The 20,024-nt window shown below is 39.8% G+C and overlaps 1 protein-coding gene across 6 annotated transcripts in view; it reads right to left on the bottom strand.

Moving 5' to 3' along the window:
* KDM5B (lysine demethylase 5B) overlaps positions 1-20,024 on the bottom strand; it is a 68,729-nt gene that overhangs the window by 22,812 nt on the left and 25,893 nt on the right. For 5 of the 6 annotated variants that reach the window (XR_010067542.1, XM_063297316.1, XM_063297314.1 and 2 more), the window contains 9 exons: positions 19,130-19,264; positions 13,674-13,770; positions 13,152-13,261; positions 12,255-12,413; positions 8,922-9,041; positions 7,339-7,497; positions 4,795-4,976; positions 4,433-4,595; positions 423-542 (listed from right to left, as the gene is read on the bottom strand). Coding sequence is in view for 5 of the 6 variants with exons in the window: in XM_063297316.1 (XP_063153386.1) it covers positions 423-542; positions 4,433-4,595; positions 4,795-4,976; positions 7,339-7,497; positions 8,922-9,041; positions 12,255-12,413; positions 13,152-13,261; positions 13,674-13,770; positions 19,130-19,264 (1,245 nt within the window). In the remaining variant the exon portion in view is untranslated. Of the gene's footprint in view, positions 1-422; positions 543-4,432; positions 4,596-4,794; positions 4,977-7,338; positions 7,498-8,921; positions 9,042-12,254; positions 12,414-13,151; positions 13,262-13,673; positions 13,771-19,129; positions 19,265-19,362; positions 19,480-20,024 lie in introns of those variants that run through there. The other variant, XM_063297317.1, reaches the window with a different exon arrangement.

Raw genomic sequence — 20,024 nt, forward strand, 5'->3', positions numbered from 1 at the left:
CCCAGCAATTAGAAAAGCTTTAGATCTATACAGGATCCCCACAGCTGTTACTTTAGTAGGCTAAGACAAATTTTCCTCAATAAAAATTTCTTATATGCAATAAAGACTGCCTATGGAGTTCTGAATCAGGAAAGATGTTCAAAACAGTTGTTTTTAAGGTTACATAGGAGAAGTGTTCAGTGTAAAAAGATAACTAAAAAATGGATTTCATAAAAAAGAAAATTCTGAAATCACTGAATATTTTTTCTCTGAGCTTTTTCCAGTAAATAAAGTTCATTTTGTACAGTTAATAAACTATCTGTACATTGATTTTACATACAGCCAGTCAGCGTATTTTCTACTGTAAACAATATCCGTATCAGAAAACCTAGCCATAAGCCATTTAGATTATATTTTCTAAATAGATTATATTTACAACATACCCAGTCAACAGTGCAGAAATTAACAGCTTCAGCAAAGTTAAAACCTTGATTAAAGCCACTATGATAGGCTCTTGGAAAGGTAATCACAAATTCACCAGCACACTGATTGGTTCGGTAAATCTAGAACAAAACAAAGAAAGCCAACATAGGACAAAATATCAGCTATCACTTAAGAAGCCTTGTCTTTGCTTTTAAGAAGATGAAGGGAAGAGCCATTTTTCATCAAAAAGAATATTTATCTTATCCCAGATGCTGGTACCAACAGTCATCAATGAGATCCCTCCAAGAAACAAACAGACAGGAAATCCTAATGTTTGATTCTAGCATTCATTATTCAAAAATATAGTTATGTGCAATTAGCTATGAGAACTAACAGGAACTGAACATCCAATCTTTTCTGCACATTTTAATGATGCCATAATGGTGTTTACCATCATAATCATAGCCATCACTCAGAATGTGTTTTGAAGTACCAATGATCCAACCAACTGATTATGCACAATAGACCAAATAAAGTTGTTGAAGTGAGCTGTTACTTGGTAGAACCTTGTATCCAGGTATAAAATCTATTCTATTGTGACAGTATATTGTTAATGTTGCACAATGCAACATTAGCAATATACTAATGCTATGCAACAGAATGATGCATTGTTCATTCCATCAATAAAAAGTGCCCAATCCATCTTTGCTAATATAGAGAAGAATGAAAATAAATTAGGAATAGCAGGTAGTAGAATAACATGTTCTCATGGAGGCAGGGCAGGCTAGTCTAGTATGTATCCATTTAATATATTTTGTGCCCTGGAATCTTATTCCACACAAGAGTACCTCCAGAGTCATCTACTAACCATTATTTTACTTTTTAAAGAATCTGTCAGCTCCTGAAGTAATTTAAATGAATTTGCATTACCGAATTTATTGAGCTTAAGTAAATGATGTTCACTTCCTTGCTTAGCAATTTAATGGCCCTATTGCTTTTGACACTTTTTAACTATGTCAAGTCATTAATTGTAACTAACAAGTCCAGCCCAAGATTTATAACTCAACCATTTGATAAACTTCTGTAGAATACAGAACATGGGTCAGGATGTTTGTGGATCCCCCTTTAGTTATGTCTAGTTATATTTGCTTAAGGCTGGGGTGTATGTTCTTCTGACTGGCCAGGAACTTTTTTTACTGAAACATACAGTTTTTCTTTTTTTAAATGGAAGCTGCTCAGAATTGTGGAGGATAGGGCAGCCTTGAAATTGGGTCAAATAAATAAATAAATAAATACAATTGCATTCAAGAGGATCTTGAAAATCTCAGTGAGTTCTATCAGACTGGGGAACATACTTGAAGCAAAGAGTAATAAGAAACACCAGGGCAGCCATTATTGCAATCACTTGGTGATGATAGGAACTGTAAATCAGCTACAATAACAATAACAGCAACAACAACACACAAAATAAAAAATGCATTTTCCCAAGGTGAAAACCAAGAACAAATTAGGGATTCTGGATGGCTTATCAGTTCAGAATGTGAATACCATATCATAATGTAGTCAGAATAGAGAAATACGTTATTAATTTTTATTTGCTCTCTTTCACTACATGAAGGTTTCAATAGGGATATTTATGGACTGATACATAGGCAAAATGTTACATCTGGTAGGCTACAGTGTGATACACAATGCTAGACTAATTGGCCCTTTCACAAAGCTAAGCAGAGTTTTTCTTACATTCTCTGAGCTGATCCAGAAGGGCTATTATAATCTTATTTTTTTTAATAAACATCCTATTGGATCATATATAGCTTGATTCAAAACACATTAGTCCTATTAGGCCTTTTTTCAATTATATTTTTCTTAATATTGTCCATTTATTTCTTTCACAGACATCATTCCAAATAACTCCCCCATTGAGAAAAAAAATTACTTCTGGATGGGGATAAATGGAGGACTGACATGTCTCGAACAGCAGAGACAACACTGAGGTGGAGACTGGTGACCAGGCAGGAAGCCCAGGTCAGCGGATCCTCAATGGACAAGGAGAAGCCAGGAGATTGCCCAATATGCTTCGGAAGGCAGCTTCTTGTGAGGGGACCTGAAGAACTCTGCGGGTGACTCATGAGTAAGAGTGGCTGGAGCCATGGAAGAAATATTACACAGCCTCAGCGGAGCCTGTTTAAGGACCCTGGGTTCACCCAAATCTCCACTTTCCAAAAGCGTATTTCAGCAGAGCAACTATACCACCCAGTGAGTGATCCTTTGACCAGGATTAAAGATTAAAGCTAAAAGCAAAGAAAAAAAATTAAGGAATTAAAAATAATTAAAAGGAAAAAGCCTGCTAAGAGTCTGAATAAAGGAAGTTTAAAATAAACTAAGGGGACAGTTGAATTTGGAATTACTTACTTTTTAATACTTTTAAAATTATTAAATAAATAATGCATACCTCTGTGGGAAAGAGGATTGTTTAGATTTGCTAAAAAAAATTATTATTTGGCTTTGTCAAATGAAGTGGTAAAGGCAAGTTGCAAAAGATTGTCTGACTACAGAACTACAGAGTGCTGAATGTGACCAAAGCGTTAAAGATTGGGGGGGGGGCTGCCTCTCTTTTATTTTTACTTCTCCTTTCTGGATTATAAATTGAATAAAAGAAATGACTACTACTAGGAAAGCAGCAAAGTGTGCAGAAGGGAGGAGAGGATCTTTGACACAGCAAATGACAGAAAAAGGGATTACACCAGACATGCAAACAATGTTCGAAGACTTGGGAAAAAATCTGACTGAATCTGTCAAGAGAGATTTGGCTTCACTGGAACGGAGAACGGAGGAAAAATCTGCAAACATGGAAGAAAAGATTAATAACAAATTTTATGATTCTGTATTGCAGATGAGCTTGGAGGTTAAACAAACTAAAAATAAAATGGAAAATTTATCTGTTAAGAGAGATTTGATTACATTTGAAGGGAGAATGAAAGAAAGTTTTGCAAATACGGAAGATGAATTTAAAAAATTGAAGAATCTGCAATACAAATGAGTGAGACAGAAGCATTAAGACAATGTGACACTACTGGATTTAAAAGAGAAATAATTTTGCTTGAGATTGAGAGTAGCTACAGAACAACCCGACGAAGGTAGTCAAGAGAGGGTTGCTGAAGACTTAAAAAAAATGGGAGGAAGACATGGATGTAGAAGTGGACAAGGTGTATTGAATCAATACAAGAAATGAAAAGTTAAGAAATGTACAGAGAAATATATTTGTGCACCTTGACAGGAAGAAGACAAGAGAACAGGCCCTACAACTATCTTAACACCAAGGTAAGGATTAATAATGCCAGAATACTGTGTAAGAGAAAAGAATATAAAAATTGACTTGTTTGATCAGGGATAAGACAATAAGTACTTTTATAAAATACTGGAAACCCTTTAAGGACTTTTTGCTTAAAATAGAAATGAGTTGATAATTTTTGGACTTGCCGATTAAAAAAGGGTTGGACATGGCAAGAATTGAATTATATAATGTAATTTTAAAGCGAGGAGCAATACTAAGCTTGTTTCTAACTGCTGTAAAGAAGATCGGAAGTCATTTCTTTAAATAACTTTTTCTTTATTTTCTTCACTTTCTTTCTTAATTTCATTTTCTGATTTCCGTATATCTTTTACTTGTTTAAAAATCTTTAATAAAATTATATTAAAAAAGAGAAAAAAATTACATTAGAACTGGCCCTCCCAATTTCGCCTAACAAACCATACATAATAGAAGGGATCTGCAGTTCTTCCCCATAGCATTAGACCCATTTGTTCTTTGGGAAAAACTCAGCAAAACAAGTTACCAACCCACTGATTCATTTTCAAGTAAGTCAGTAATAAGTAATTATACTTCCTGTTCTATCACACCCATTTATAGAAACACCTCAATATGGGTATATGCAGAAGTATGTAAAATATTTCCAAGTAATAAAAATGCTTTAAGGTGTGAATCCTACATTAGAAGCAGAAGGACAAAAACAAAAGCTCAGTGACATACAGGCACACCATGAGACATTAGTGTGTTGGGATTCATAATTGTAACCAGCTGATGCAAAAGATCTGGTTGAGATTCAAATAGTTCAGGAGCCAGCTTCTTCATGACATCTTCCAGTTGTTCAGCTGCATATCCTGGGGCTCCATACCATGTTTTAGGCTCCCCCCTGCAAATAATGAAAAAAGATGATGATACACAGCAATTTTAGATTTAGATTTATAATTACATATTATAATTAGGAAGACAAGTAAGGTGTATACTCAAATGAAAGATTAATAGTTGCACATTAATGTTGAAAAGGAATACTTAGTCTAACCACCTATATAAGTTAGGAATCTTTTAAGTATGGTTCTTTACAAGCTCACCAGTGCAAATAGTTAATGGAGTAACTCCAGTGATCCTCAATATGCCAGCAAAATGAGGAAAAGCACATCCCTACATACAGCCAAGGCAACTTCATTCCACATATATCTGCAGTGATGTGAGCAAGTACAGACTGTTCCATCACAGGCATATTATTCAAATTCCATCCGCTATCAAGATACTCCTAGAAGTAAAGCAAAAAGTAGAATCCCCATGTCTAACATAAATCAACCAAGTGAAAAAGGCATCAGACTTTTCAATGTAATTGTATTTTTCTAACTTGATAATCATAAAACATCACTAATTTGTACTTCATAACCTCATAAAATAACACTGATAACATCCATCAAGATTCAATATGTGAACAAACCAAAAAAAATGGATGGAGTGATGGATGTCCAAGGGTATCAACGAAAAGGGGAATCATCACTTTCTCTGATGTGCTGAAAAATGCAAAATTTTGAAGTATCTCCCTGTTTGCTTTTTATCATTTCTCCTCTCTTTCCCCTAATTTCAAAACTTAAGCCTGGGAAGAGAAAGTTTCTTTTCCTGTGTACTGTACCTCTGTGGCTACATGCAACGTAAGTCAGATCAGCCCCAGAGAATTTTGTAAAACACTGAGTAATTTCACTTCTTTGTGAACCTGTCTGGGGTAGTGAAACATGAACCCCATTCTGCTCCACTTGCATCCTAATAAAATGAAAATATATTGATTACAATATTTTAATTTCAGCACAGAAAGAAAGGTTGGTGGGGGGAAGAAATAGAAAACTGTGCTTTTGTTTTGGTCTTTAACTACAATGAGCTCCCCCCCCCAAATAAATACAAAAATAGAATGCTTTCTGAGAAAGGAAGGCATTAATTGTGCAACTACTTAAAGTTCATGGGATTTTATAAGTCCACATGATGATGTCATTCATTTTTGATCCTCATCTTTCATCATTTTTCTCTCTATACAAGTCAGCAGAGATGTGGACTGAGGTATCACCAATATGCTTTCCCTTTTCATCAAATCTCAGGAAGCAAGTAGGAGTGCCAAATCTGTGTATGTACAATGAAATGGATGAGGGTCACTAAACTGAGACTAATCTAAATTCCATGGTTTTTCTGCTCAGCTGAGTCCAAACTAATTTGGAAGGCACCTACTATAATATTGGTGTTCTTAGTGACACTGAACATCTTTTATCAGCTTAGCCTGATAAATGAACTGCATCTGAGGAGAATCATGGAAAGCCTAGCTATGGTTATGCACACTTTGATAATTTTAATTGAGATTACTGGAAATATTGAACCATTTGTACCTGAGTAAAAATTAATACCAAATAAACACATCCTCTTTAAAGCATCACATTTGCTAAGTGGTAACCCAAGTGGGCATTATTTTCCACAATCTACACATAATACTCCAATTACAGAATTCCTACCCTATCCAGTTGTGCATGGTGCAGAGGTTTTGGAGTCAACTAACGGCCTATTTATTTGCTCAGGCTTTTTGTTCAATTTATAAGATGTCGTGTCATTATTGTTGTTATCATCCCATAGTTTTATGGTTTTAACTTAAATACCTTTCTATGGTTTTATTTGTTTTAATAGATACTGCTTTGGTATTTGAATGAAAAGCTATCTAAAATTGTTGTGTAAATAAATTATAAATAAAATAGAGCTGAATTTGAAAATGGTCCAGAAACTTTACGTAGTCCAAAACTGAGTAACAAGATTGTTACCAATATTTTCCCAGCCTTCAATTCAGTTTCCAGACCTGACTGAAAGTGGTGGTATTAACCTTTACGGTCCTAAGTGCTTTGGATCCTTGGGAAGCTTTAAAGTTATTAACTTTTAAAGCCTCCCATATGTATTATTTATCTACATTCTAAAATTGTCTTAAGAGTGACATTTCTGACTATTCAAACCAAATGAAGTGAAGCAGATGGCTACTAAGAGGGATAGAGGTATGTAGCATTTGGATTGAAACCCAAGCAAAACTGTTTTGGCTCCAACACGGGCAGTGTCAGCAGCTCCTTTTCCTGGCTTGAACAATAGCAACACGGACCCAGGAAAATACTCATTTAAGGTTAGGGAACATTATGGAAACAGTGAAAATCTGCCTCACACCCCAAGAAGTTTACTTGACATTTTCTTTGCTGTAATATTTCAGCACCAAGGTAACTTTTACTTTCTTCCAAGCTTTTCAGTTTTAAAAACACCTTAGAGCTTTTAAAGTCTTGAATGTATATAATCTTTATGGAGGTTTAACTTTTCCTTAATTTTACAAAGGGTTTTGTATGTTTTTCCTGTATCTTTCTCAAATAATTTAAACAGACAGCATTAAAATGAATTTTATTCCATGGCAATTTGCACTTGTCTCATTCATTCTTTGAATCAGGAAGATAATCTTTTGTGGTAAAATGGTATGGCTTATTTCTTACAATAAGAGAAGTAGTAAAAAAGTTCAGCCCTAAATGCTAATTTCTTATTCTAACTCTTTTCAACGTCACACATCTTTCTGGGCAACGTACATTCTGAATTAGGCAAGAATCAAATATTACCTCTTCTTCTGGTCGGAGTTTAATTTTCCCACCTCTTACAGGAAAACCACTGCCAAACTCCTTTGAGGCAATATCAGCACCATATTCGACTGTGACATCCTCTTCAATTGTACTTACAAGGCGCCAAAACTCTTTCTCCACTAATTCTGTGGGGACCATCTGAATAGGAGGCAGACAAAATATTACCAACAAATAATACAAAAAATGCAATGAGAACACACTGGGAATATAAAAGGAGTCAAATGATATAATATAGAGGTTTAAAAAAAATTCCATTGATAAGGGGCACATTCAGCAGATATCTGTACTAAAAATTTAACTGCTAGGACAAATCACAAGGAAACAGGACAAATAAGGGAGTTCATCTTTAGTGCTGAAACCATACAGGTAGTCCTCGCTTAATGACCATTTCTCCAGCGACCGTTCAAAGTAACGATGGTGCTGAACAAATGGTAGTTACAGCCGGTCCTCAAAGTTATGGTCGTTGCAGTGCCCCACAGTCACGTGATAAAAATTTGGGCACTTGGCAGCCTGTCTGCATTTATGACCACAGCGGCAGGTCAGCTGGGAGTGGCAGGGGGTGGCAAGGGTAGGCAGCAGCAGCAAAGTGCAGGGTGGCCAAAAGGGAAAAGATGGGGGGGGAGATAAGCGGGTGGAGGGGAGTTGAAGCAGAGACCAGTACAGCAGGGCAGGAGAAGCGTGAGGTCCTTGCTTAACATCAGTGCAGTCCTCGCTTAATAAACACAACTGGGACTACCGGGGCTGCCATCGCTAAGCAGTGTGGTCACATGGTGTTTCGCCTAATGACTGCTTTGCTTAGTGATGAAAATTCTGGTCCCAACTAGGGTCGTTAAGCAAGGACTACTTGTAATGCCAGGGACTAAATCGATTCCCTATTTCCCTTGCACTACCATACAGCAACCTAGGAAACCTTTTGGAAAAGATGGACCAGAGAGAACACCTGTCATCCCAGGTCACACAAAGGTAACACTTTTTAGAAAAGGAATTCTTATTTGCAGAACAATTTATCATAATCTCAAGGAAGCATTATATATGAGATAAAAACACACTGAAGAGTCACTGGTTATTTCAACATTTTCTCACAGTTAATAGAACCTTTTGTTATTCACTATCATATGATGTTCTTGGAGTATAACTTTTCTTTCGTAAGAAATAGGAAGATGGAAAAATTTCAGTGTGGAAGAATGAGTTAAACTAGTGATAAAAAATATGCTAAAATCAAGCAGAATATAAATACTTTCTACAGCTAGACAAATTTTACAGGGAATAGTTTCTGTATTAAAAAATGGGTCATATTATTTATTAAAAAACACCATGGTGACAATTGAAAGCAGAAAATGGGCAAATAGGGTGAAGTAATATGCCCCCTTCTATGCTTGAGCCCCCTATCCCACCCTATTAATCCTCTCCAATGTTGTCTAGAATTTTTGATCAGTGAGGCCCACCAAGAAAATTAAAATCTGTGAAGAAATCCTGCTCCCATTATCATCTAATTCCCCCACACCATTAATATCCCCTATAATGAAATCCAAGTTACAAACTAATTAAAAATATGAACGTACATGCACTGGCATATTAAAATAATCTGACTTGAAGGCATCTGCCATTTCTCCAAACGTACGAAGTGTGTAGTCCCGTGCTGCCTGTTCAAAGCCAAATGCTTCCTGTGGTTTATTGCATTCCTGTTTAAGTTAAATATAGCAATGAATTAATAGTGTGTGAACAGTACTGTATATAAAGAAGTCCATTCCAAAAGTATGACAAAATGCAATGTATAACTATGGATTTGCAGACTCCAGAGTTTACAATATGGTCATAGTAGCTGGAGACTGCAATGCTCAAATTAAAAGAAAGGAGTAAAATTATGGATGGTATTGTTATGGGGCCTGATTTTATTCTCTTCTCAAAGCCCTACCACCTTCTTCCTGCAATGAGCACATTCATGTACTTATTTAAATAATTTATATGGCAATCCATCTCACTGCTGTGACTTGGGGAAGCTAACAAGAAATTAAATCCAAGAAACCCCCAACAAAATAACTCAATTAAAAAAAAGATTCGGCCACAATAAATCAATATATCATGTGCCAGTTGTCTAAATATATAATTCTATCTTACAATCAGTAAGAAACAACAGTCAACTACTAAGGCTCATCTAACACTCTGGCCCAAATCTCCAAGTAAGCAACCAGGTCTTTGGCACTTACAAAAGGCCAACAGAGTCAGGGCCATCCAGATATCCACGGGGATGCTATTCCATAGGACATGTGCCATGATACAAAAGGATATCTCCTGGGTCCCATTTGAAGATACTGCTTAATAGAAGGGACTCAGAACATGCCCATCATGTCAGTTCTGGTGAAGCAAGCAGAAACAACTGGAGACAGGTGGTCCTGCAAATAATCTGGTCCTCTGCCATACAGCGCTTTGTAAATGACAATCAGCACCTTGAAGCTCACTGGAAGCCAATGAAGCTCACAAAGCAACAATATTATACAAGAGTATTGTGAAATGCCCAGAACTGTCTGTGCTGCCATATTCTAGACCAGTTGAAGCTTCTGAATGCTCTTCAAGGGCAACTCCATGTTGACCACATTACAGTACTCCAAGTAGGACGTGACTAAGACATGAATAACCATGAGTAGGGACTCCCAATGCAGAAACAGATGCAACTGGCACAGAAGATGAAGCTGTGCAAAGGTCTCCTAGCCATACCTGCCATCTGCTCTTTGAACAAGAACCAGTGAGTCTAAGAGGACCCCCAAATTGCATACCAACACTAACCAGGGGAGCACTACCCCATTCCAGTTAAGGATGGAAAGTCTCCAGATTCAGGAGGCTTCAGAACATACAGCCATTTGATCTTGCCAGGGTTGAGCCAAAGCCTGTTCTTCCCCATCTAGACTGCTACAGCCTCTAGACACTGCGAAAGAATCCTAAGGGCATCACTTGGTCAACCCAGGGCAGAGATGAACAGTTAGGTATCATAGTACTGATCACCCCATGTCAACAGATGACCTCACCCAGAAGCTTCATGTAGATGTTAAATTGGATCAGGAAGAGTGTAGAGCACCAAGTCAGCCTACAGAACAGGGGCATTGGACTCAATCCTCCCCCCACCCCAAATTGGAACCAGCCCTGGTAAAAAGAGGACAACCACCATAACACCGTGCCTCCCATTCCTAATCACCTGAGCCTATCCAGAAAAATACCATGATTGATTGTACTGAAAGCTGCTCAGAGATTGAAGAGGGTCAGGACAGATGCAATGCCCCCATCCCAGTCTGCAAAAGATTTATCTGCAAGTTTAATCAATGCTGTCTCACTGCTATAACCCAGTCTGAAATCCAATTGAAAAGGCAAGGTTGTAGACTGGACAAAAATTGTACAGCTGTGTTGGATCCAAATATGGTTTTGTGAGGAAAGAATGGACAACTGCCTCTTTCAAAGCAGGTGGAACCACTTCCTCTCAGCTATAAGCATTAACCAGCACTTGGACCCAACCACATATCACCTCCCAGAAGACCCTGACCATCCAGGATGCACATGAATCTGAAAACACAGGTGGTTGAAACTCACAGCTTCAAGGACCTTATTTATATGACTAAAGTTTTAAACGCTCCTAGATAACCAAGCAAGACTATGCCTCAGGCAACTGCATAGAACCCATACAGCTACAGTTCAAATTCAAGCAAACCTGAGGAATTTTATCTGACAGATGCCTAGAATAGTCCTCACAGTGGCTCTGCAGATGTTCCCCTGGCCCCTCCTTACCCAGGAGAGACCATGTCACCTTAAACAGGGCTGTCAGATGGATTCTGCAGATGCAATATGTAAAGAAAAATAACTGCATTTTGCTGCCCTTATCACCACATGGTAATCCTAAAGGAAGGCTCAGTCAGGTTTACTCTTTGTTTTCCTCCAGCAGCACTCTTGGTATCTTCTGTGCCACTTCATCACCAGGAGTTCCTCTACAAACCAGAAGCCCTCTGAAAACCAGGCACTATCCACTCCATAGCCATCACTGTCCTCTCATTCCAGGCAGTGATTGAGGCCTTGGTTGAACCATGCACCAGAGGCCCAGGAACAACCCCAAACTGCCTCTGAAACTCTGGGGCAGACACTCCCTGCAGTGAGGTACAACCACAGAGAATTCCAAGGCCAACAGGGAGTGATTTGTCCATGACAAGGGACTGATGATTACATTCCCCAACTCCCGATCACATCACCACTGTCCAAACGTTAAAAAAAAAATCAGATCTAATAGATGACTACCACTGTGAATTGGGCCAGAGATAACTTAGATCAATTCCATGGTTGCTATGAACTCCTGAGCTGCTTCTGAGTCTGCACCCAAGGTCAAAAGATTGAAGTCCCCCAGTACCATCAGCCTGGAGAACTCCACAGCCCATCCAGCCATGGATTCAAGCAGCTCTGATAGAGCGGTTGCTATGCACCAGGGAGGATGGTACACTAGCAATGATCCCTTTTGACCCTACAGGCCAACACTACGCTCCAGTGGGAGAAATGCTTGTGGGGATTTTGGCGATATGAGGATGCCCATGGAAGTTTTATCAACTGGTGATTATGGGGCTCAATTACTCAAAATGATCAAATCCGAATATCCTGCTTGGATTACATGTCAAGAACAGCAAAGAAAAAGGAAGCTGATCAGGCATGAACGATATGATTAACTGTGGACAGACTTGCTACCATTGTGATGAGGAAGACTACCTACTGAACAGAATTATGGGAAAGGAAAAAGAGACGTGCATGAGTCACCTCCAAAATAAGATAGTCAAGTCAAAGAAAAACATACTTTTGCTTCATACAATATATTTTTAATTTTTAATACTGATTATTTATGTTTTAGAGAAAAAGTCAAACTGTATTACCTGAGCTAGACATTGGGGACATCTCCAATCCCCCTTGGGAACATCATGAAGAGGTGGTATCAAGCAAAAGGTATGGTAACTGTCATCACAGCCATCACATAGAAGCAGACGATCTTCATCATTTCCACTGCCACATAAGAGGCATACATACAAATCCACCTATTAAAAAGAAGTGGTAGAAAAAATAATCCCACTACTTTTTTATTCTACAGTTCAGAGTAAGAAAACCTGACCAACATGGATATGTAAACATCTCATATTTATATTAGAATACATTTAGTTGTTTATACTGAACAACATACAATATGTAGCTGGATATAAAAAGAGTAAATGGTCCTGTTGCACAGACGAAGAAATGTAAACACGCATAGATCAAAAGCCAAAAGTGAATAAAGTCTAACAAGCCAATAACAAAAAGATCTTTAATTTAATTAGTTATTTTACATATCCTGATATCACTATCCAGAAGCACAAGAAGCACAGTCTGATTCTAACTGCTTGGTTGTTTTTGTATTTCTACCAATCTTTCTCTTTTAGGAGAAACAGAACTAATTGAACAGAGATATTAAGGGCTGCTTCCCTTTTTCTCATTAAATCAAATGTACTTTGTTCTCACTGAATAGCAAAATGGAGCTTCTGAAATAGATCTCAAAGAATCTGAAACAAGTCTTTTGAGTAGCTAAGTATCAAACTAAACTAAAATTTCATTCTAAATAAATGAAACAACAGGGGATCAACTTTCCAGAAAAATATGTTGTGACTGAGCAGAACAGTTTACCGTCAAGCTATTAATGTTGGCTCTTTGTTTTCTGAGGAATTATTTTTCAATTATCTACACTGAACTATGTACACAGTATTTTTTGCAATTAGCATGAAACCCCAAATAAACATACTCACAGCATTAAAATTTTTCTTACAACGTCCCTTTGACTTTTCTCTATCTGCTTCCCAAATCCACTGTTTTTTCTCAACACCTTCTTGTTTCACTATGCCATGAGATTCTTTATCTGATTAAGGCAAAACATCAACACTAGTCTAAGCATCTGAAACAGAATATGTTCTGAAAAACATTTAAATGTGATTTCAATCCATTAAAGAAAACTTAGTTGGAAAAACTGTGAATTTTATTTAATCTGTCTGTATTCACAGGTTGATAACAGTTCTAAGAAACATACGTTTTGAAGAAAGATGGCTTTTAAAAATAATGCTTTAAAAATACATTGGAGTATAACAATTTCTTTTTAAGTAATAAAGGTCTACCAATTTTATAAAAAAGGAAATCTTCATAAAATTTTAACTTTTTTTTAAAAGAGTTTTGGGGACCACACAGAACTTTGGGCAATAGACACTGCTAGACTGAACTACAATCTTAAGGTGAAACTGTGTAACTACAATTTAGTTTTCCAGTTGTAAACTTACCATTGTCAGGCTTTACCGGAGTGCTTCCCATTCTGCGCCTCAAATTATGAGTTTTGGTCTCTGTCGCTTCTTCAACCTCAGTTTTAATATTAGTAGCCTTGTTAAGAAAAAAAATAAGTTTAGCATTTATTCATTTTAACATTTGTTTAGCCCTAAATTAACCTGCTGTAAGTTAATTTGATGCCAAAAATGGACTTTTCCTATTTGTATTTAACATGTCACTCTTGTGTGAGTACAACTTATCGTAAATAAGAATTACAGTGTAATTAAACTACTTAAGACAACTAAAACTAATGTGAAGAGAAAGGAAGATGGGGAGTCTGGCTTTTTTCTCAGCTGCTAGCAATTAATGTCTTCTTGTGGTAGTAACTCTAATAACAATGTGGAAGAATGTTTGCATGGAGCATTCCACTGTTCTGATTTAGCATTTCATTTTTAAGTTTAAAACATGAGAAATTACCCAGGCAAGGACCTTTAGAGTAGCCAAGAATTCCATATACTGATACTTCTCCTGAACAGGACGTTTGAGTGTACTAAATCAATATGACAGTTAATTCAAAGTACTGAACTAATATTTCAAGATGTTTTGGAACATTTAGATTGAGTGCTCTAAAACATCTGCATATTGTTAAAAATACAAAAAACAATTCAGACAAGTGGTAAATCAAGCCTCCAAAAACCCAGAATTTTTAGAGATGCTAATTTGGTCACAGATCCCTTAACTCAAAGCTGTACTGAACAGTGGAAGCCAAAAGGAAATTGCTTCTAGTTTTCAAGTGTTTATAAATCTGCTCAATTTCTACTTTGGCATCACCATTTCTCAATTTCAGTTTGCCCTCTTTAAAACACATTATAATATAATATGTAAGAACTATATTCTCTCTAATGATTTTCCATAAAGAAGTAAAACCTTGACTTGGTGAAAGAGAATTTGGGGAATATTTTATTTATTTTATTTTTATTTATAAATTTATTCACCGCCCATCTCCACCTCATGGGGGACTCTGGGCGGTTTACAATAAAATGAAGTTAAAATTTAAAACCATTTCAATTCAAAAATACAATAAAATAAAGATATAGTAAGATCTAAGTGGCAAAAGATTTTAATCAGTCCGTGAGTGTAACAGGCCCCTCAAAATCATTTAGGGCGCTAGCCATCCCCAGGAATAACTATTCCCCCTCCCATTCCAAGCCTGCTGACAAAACCAGGTCTTTAATCTTTTTCAGAAGTCCAGGAGCAAGGGAGCCTGTCTCACCTCTGGGGGGAGGATGTTCTAAAAGGTGGGAGCTACAGCAAAGAAGGCACGCTTCCAAGACCCCGCTAGATGAAATTCTTTTACAGATGGGGTCTGTAACATACCTTCTCTGCACGACCGGGTGGGGCGGGTCGATGTAATAGGGATGAGACAGTCCCTCAGATATCCTCATCCCATGCCATGTAGTGCTTTAAAGATAATAACCAATACCTTGAATTGGACCCAGAAGCAAACTGGAACCCAGTGCAGCTCACGCAACAAAGGTGTTATGTGTGCAAATCTTGGAACGCCCAAGATTGTCCACGCGGCTGCATTCTGAACCAACTGAAGCTTCCGGATATTCTTCAAGGGTAGCCCCATGTAGAGCGCATTACAGTAGTCTATATGGGAGATGACCAGGGCATGAGTGACTGTTTGGAGGGCCTCTCAGTCCAGGAAAAGGCATAACTGGAGCACAACCCGATGTTGCGCAAAGGCCCTCCTGGCCACAACTGCCACCTGCTCTTTGAGCAGGAGTCGTGAGTCCAAGAGGACCCCCAAGTTACGCACCAGGTCTGTCTGGGGCAGTGCAACCCCATCCAGCACTAAAGATGACAAATTCCTGGCACCCAAGGTGCCATTAATTCACAGCCACTCCGTCTTACTAGGGTTCAGTCGAAGCCTGTTTTTCCCCATCCAGGCCCCCACAGCCCCCAGGCTGTCATGAGTAAGGATGGCGAGCAGGGGGCTCCCATCCAGACTGTCAAGCGCATGCGTAGCACTGAGGAATTGTTCAGCCATTCAAAGAGACACAGATCGGGACTGCCTTAACCCTTGGGGGTTATATGTCTGGGTTTTTCCCACGCTTCTTCAGTTTGTTAGGATTCCTGTTAAGTACTAGCAATAAATATTAGAGACCAGTTCATTGTCTCAGTGTGTTTCCTGGTTGTTAGGACACAGGCACTCAGAAAGGGTGGTCACAGCAACACTTACTTCACCTGGGATGGAGATATACAATTGAGTATCATCAGCATACTGATGATACCTCATCCCATGGTGACGGATGATCTTGCCCAGCGGTTTCATGTAGATGTTAAAAAGGAGAGCAGAGAGTACTGATCCCTGCGGCACCCCACAAAGAAGGGGCCGTGGGGCCGATCTCTCCTCCCCTATCACCACCGATTGGGAATGGCCCTGGAGGAAGGAGGTGAACCAGCGCAAAACTACACCACCCACCCCCAATTCCGAGCTGACCCAAAAGGATACCATGGTCGATGGTATCAAAAGCCACTGAGAGATCAAAAAGAGCCAGGATGGATGCACTCCCTCCATCCGGCTCCTGCCAGAGATCATCCATAAGTGCAACCAATGCCATTTCCGTCCCATAACCGGGCCTAAAACCTGACTGAAAGGGGTCTAGATAATCCGTTTCATCCAGGATCCTCTGGAGCTGCAGCGCCACCACTTTCTCAACCACTTTCCCCAAAAAGGGGAGGTGGGAGATTGGGCAAAAGTTGTCCAGTACACTAGGGTCCAGCGATGGTCTCTTGAGGAGGGGGCACACCAACGCCTCTTTGAAGGCTGCCGGGAATACCCCCTCTCACAAGAAAGTATTTACCATTGCTTGGACCCAACCACATGTCCCCTCCCAGGCTGCCTTCACCAGCCAGGAGGGTCATGGGTCTAGTTGACAAGTGGTGGCGTTTACAGTCCGGAGGATCCTGTCCACTTCCTCGGGCTCAACAGGCTCAAACCATTCCCAGATAACAGAGTAAGAACATCCCCCGGGCATCTCCCCAGACACTGCCTCACGCTCAGAGTCCAACTTGGAACGGATCTGAGCGATTTTATCCTACAGATGCCCAGAAAACTCCTCAGTTCGGCCCTGTAGATGGATCTTTGGATCCCCTTTCCCCAGAAGGGAACGGGTAATCTTAAACAGGGCCACTGGGTGGCATTCTGCGGATGCAATAAGAGTGGAGAAATACTGATGTTTCGCCACTCTTACTGACACAAGGTAGGCCTTAATAGTGGCTCTAGCTTGTGTTTGGTCAGGTTCGGTCTTTGTCTTCCTCCAGCAGCGCTCTAGGCATCTCAATCCTCTTCAGAACCCCAAGCTCCTCCATAAACCATGGGGAGTATCAGGTTTGATAGGATGAGAGGTGCCGCACAGGCGCGATCTTGTCCAATGCCCTAGCCGCTTCCCTATTCCAGGCCACTGCCAGGGCCTCCACTGGACCATGCAGTAGATCCTTGGGTATAACCCCCAGCTCCCTCTGAAACCCTGGCAGGTCCATTAGTCGCCAGGGGCAGACCAATCAAATAGGTCCTGCCTCCCTGCGGAGGGGAGTGGCATAAGAGAATCTCAGGCTCACCAGGGCATGATCTGATCATGACAAAGGGGAGAGATGTACTTCTCCCCTCAGATCACACTGCCATTGCTCCGACAAGAAAACTAAGTCTGGGGTGAGGCCACTGTCCTGAGTTGGGTCTCGGATAATCTGAATCAGGTCCATGGCCACCATGGTGGTCATGAACTCCCGAGGTGCCTCAGAGGCCCGCCCCAGGGACGGCAGGTTGAAGTCCCCCAGAACCATAAGCCTGGGGAACTCCACCGCCAACCCCGAGATAGCCTCCAGCAGCCCAGGCAGGAAGGTTGCTATGCAGCAGGGAGGCTGGTACACTAGCAACACCCCCAACTGTTCCCAAGAACCCAACTTGAAAAACAGGGTCTCACACCCAGTCACTTGTGGAGCATGGCCCCTGAAAGCCACAAGGGATTCCTGGATGACAACAGCCACCCCTCCTCCCCTGCCCTGAGGTCTCGGCTGGTGCCATAGTTGAAACCTGGCCAGGCGCATCTCCGAAAGAGGAACACCTCCTTCCATGCCCAGCCAGGTTTCAGTAATGCACGCCAGGTCAGCCCCCTCCTCCATGATCAAGTCGCTGATGAGGGGGGCCTTGCTGTTAACGAACCTGGCGTTGCAGAGCAGCAGCCGAAGCCCAGAGCCTGCTGGGCTTTGGCTGCTGACCGGGTCTGCTGACCAGGGTCTGGGTTTGAACACGGAGGGCCGGAACACGCCACCAGTAATAAACACCGGGGGCATCTTCCCTGTAGGTGGCCCGCCCTCCGGCTCCCGTCATAACATCCCTGACCTGTCATCACCTCAATCCTCTGTCCCGCCCTATGGTCCAAAGAGTCTCGCCGTCCATTAGCCCCCAATCCAGGATTCCGAAGACCCCTGGTTAAAAATAAAGATTCCTCCAGCACACACTCACTCCAGCCCTCACACTCACTCAATCACAATGCGATGGTGGGCCCTTCGAGCGCACCAGCTCCCACTCTTGGCGTGGTCAGGGCCTCACCATTGCCTATCCACTCATTCACTGCCCCCCCTCAGCTTCTCTCACTAGTCCAGAGGGGGCGCACCAGCCACTACTCCTTGCCCCCTGCCTCTCACTCAGATTAGATTTTGACATCTCCCCCTGATAGTCAGTCCCATTATAATATATAGTGTCATGTGTTTTTTGAATCCTGTTGTTTTTCTGTGTATAGTGCTTTCAGCCACTGAAAGTAGAGTGGCGTAGAAATATTAGTAATAATAGTGAATTATCACATGTCATTGTTGTAGGAGATCTTTACACAATGGAAAAACTGAATTTACATGTTATGCTAAGTCATAATTCTTAAAATCATTGTATGTTAAATAAGCCATAGTTCACACGTTATGATAAGCAAATAGGAAACAAATCATTTTATAGCTTAACGTGATGTATGAATGTGCTCACAGAAGCACTACATAAACAGCTTCCCATGTTATGAATAAAGGCAAAACACTCCAAATCTGGTCTCAGATGACCAATGAAGTAAAACACTGATTCATTATATTCACACTGAACATTTACTGCTAACACATTACAGTAGTTAAAAGCTAAAAGAAGTAGTTGTTTCCACAAAGAAATACTATGGGAAGGATATACTATCTCTTAAGACATCCACTGGAATTGGGCGGCCAATAAATTTAAATAATAAATAATAATACTCTTCTCAACTGTAGTTGAATTAGACCACAACAGCAGCTGTATTTGTCATTATCAGAACTGCAGACGCAATCTGTAATCTAAGAGATTATGCTCTTTAATCTCTGGCAATGGACAAAACTTCTATAGGTTCAAATTATGACCTTCTCATGATTATCACACACACAAGGTCAATCCTACCTCTGCTCTCATGCGTTTTGCACGACGTGCAGGAGGGCAAGTTTCAGATGGTTGAACAGATTGTCTCTGAGGAATATCATGGGGTTTATACTCTTTGTCCTTTGTACCACTGGTAATATCTGGCTTCTGAAAACACTAAAAAAGCAAGCAAAAGTGAATTATTCCTTTGTATTTCATACAAAAATCCCATTGGTATTAAAATTATCTTTAGTTGTTGAAAGAACTATTATTACATGCTTATACAGACTGAACTGGGATGACTAGCTGTATTTTCAATACTGTTTAGAGTGGATCAATCCTTTTGTTTTCTGAAAGAAAGGTTCCTTCCATTTTCAAAAGCAGATACATCAGAGTGACCCTAGCAGTAGACAGAATGACAACTTTTACCAACACCTCTCCTACCTTGCAGTTGCTTCTGCCACATATTATTCTAGAATTTTCTATAAGCATAATGAGCAGATATTATATATGCATATATGCTGCAGAGAAAGGGAAAACTTGCAAAATTGTCTCTTAATTTCTTCTGCTAGCAGGACAAAAATCTGGAGCTGCCTATTATTTATGACTGATTAAAAAATGCCAACATTTAAAATACAATTAATCTTGTATAGTGGATAGGCTTCATATTGCATTCCAATGCTAACTAGGGAGGTAAATCCCATCAGCACTAGATTCAGACAATATGGCATCTTTGCAACAAAGACCATGAAAAATAGATAATGACCACTTATATCCAAAACGCTTTCAGCAGCCTACAGAATTATGCTAGTCTTGCCATTTCTATGGTCTTCTACCCAAAGTGACTCAAGATTTTCCACTGTCCCCCAAATGCTAGTGATTTTAGGAGAAGATGGTTAAGCTAACAGATAAATATTGAAATATCTGCACCCCTTAA

This window comes from Candoia aspera, chromosome 3 (genome assembly GCF_035149785.1).
Source record: "Candoia aspera isolate rCanAsp1 chromosome 3, rCanAsp1.hap2, whole genome shotgun sequence".
Taxonomy (NCBI): domain Eukaryota; kingdom Metazoa; phylum Chordata; class Lepidosauria; order Squamata; family Boidae; genus Candoia; species Candoia aspera.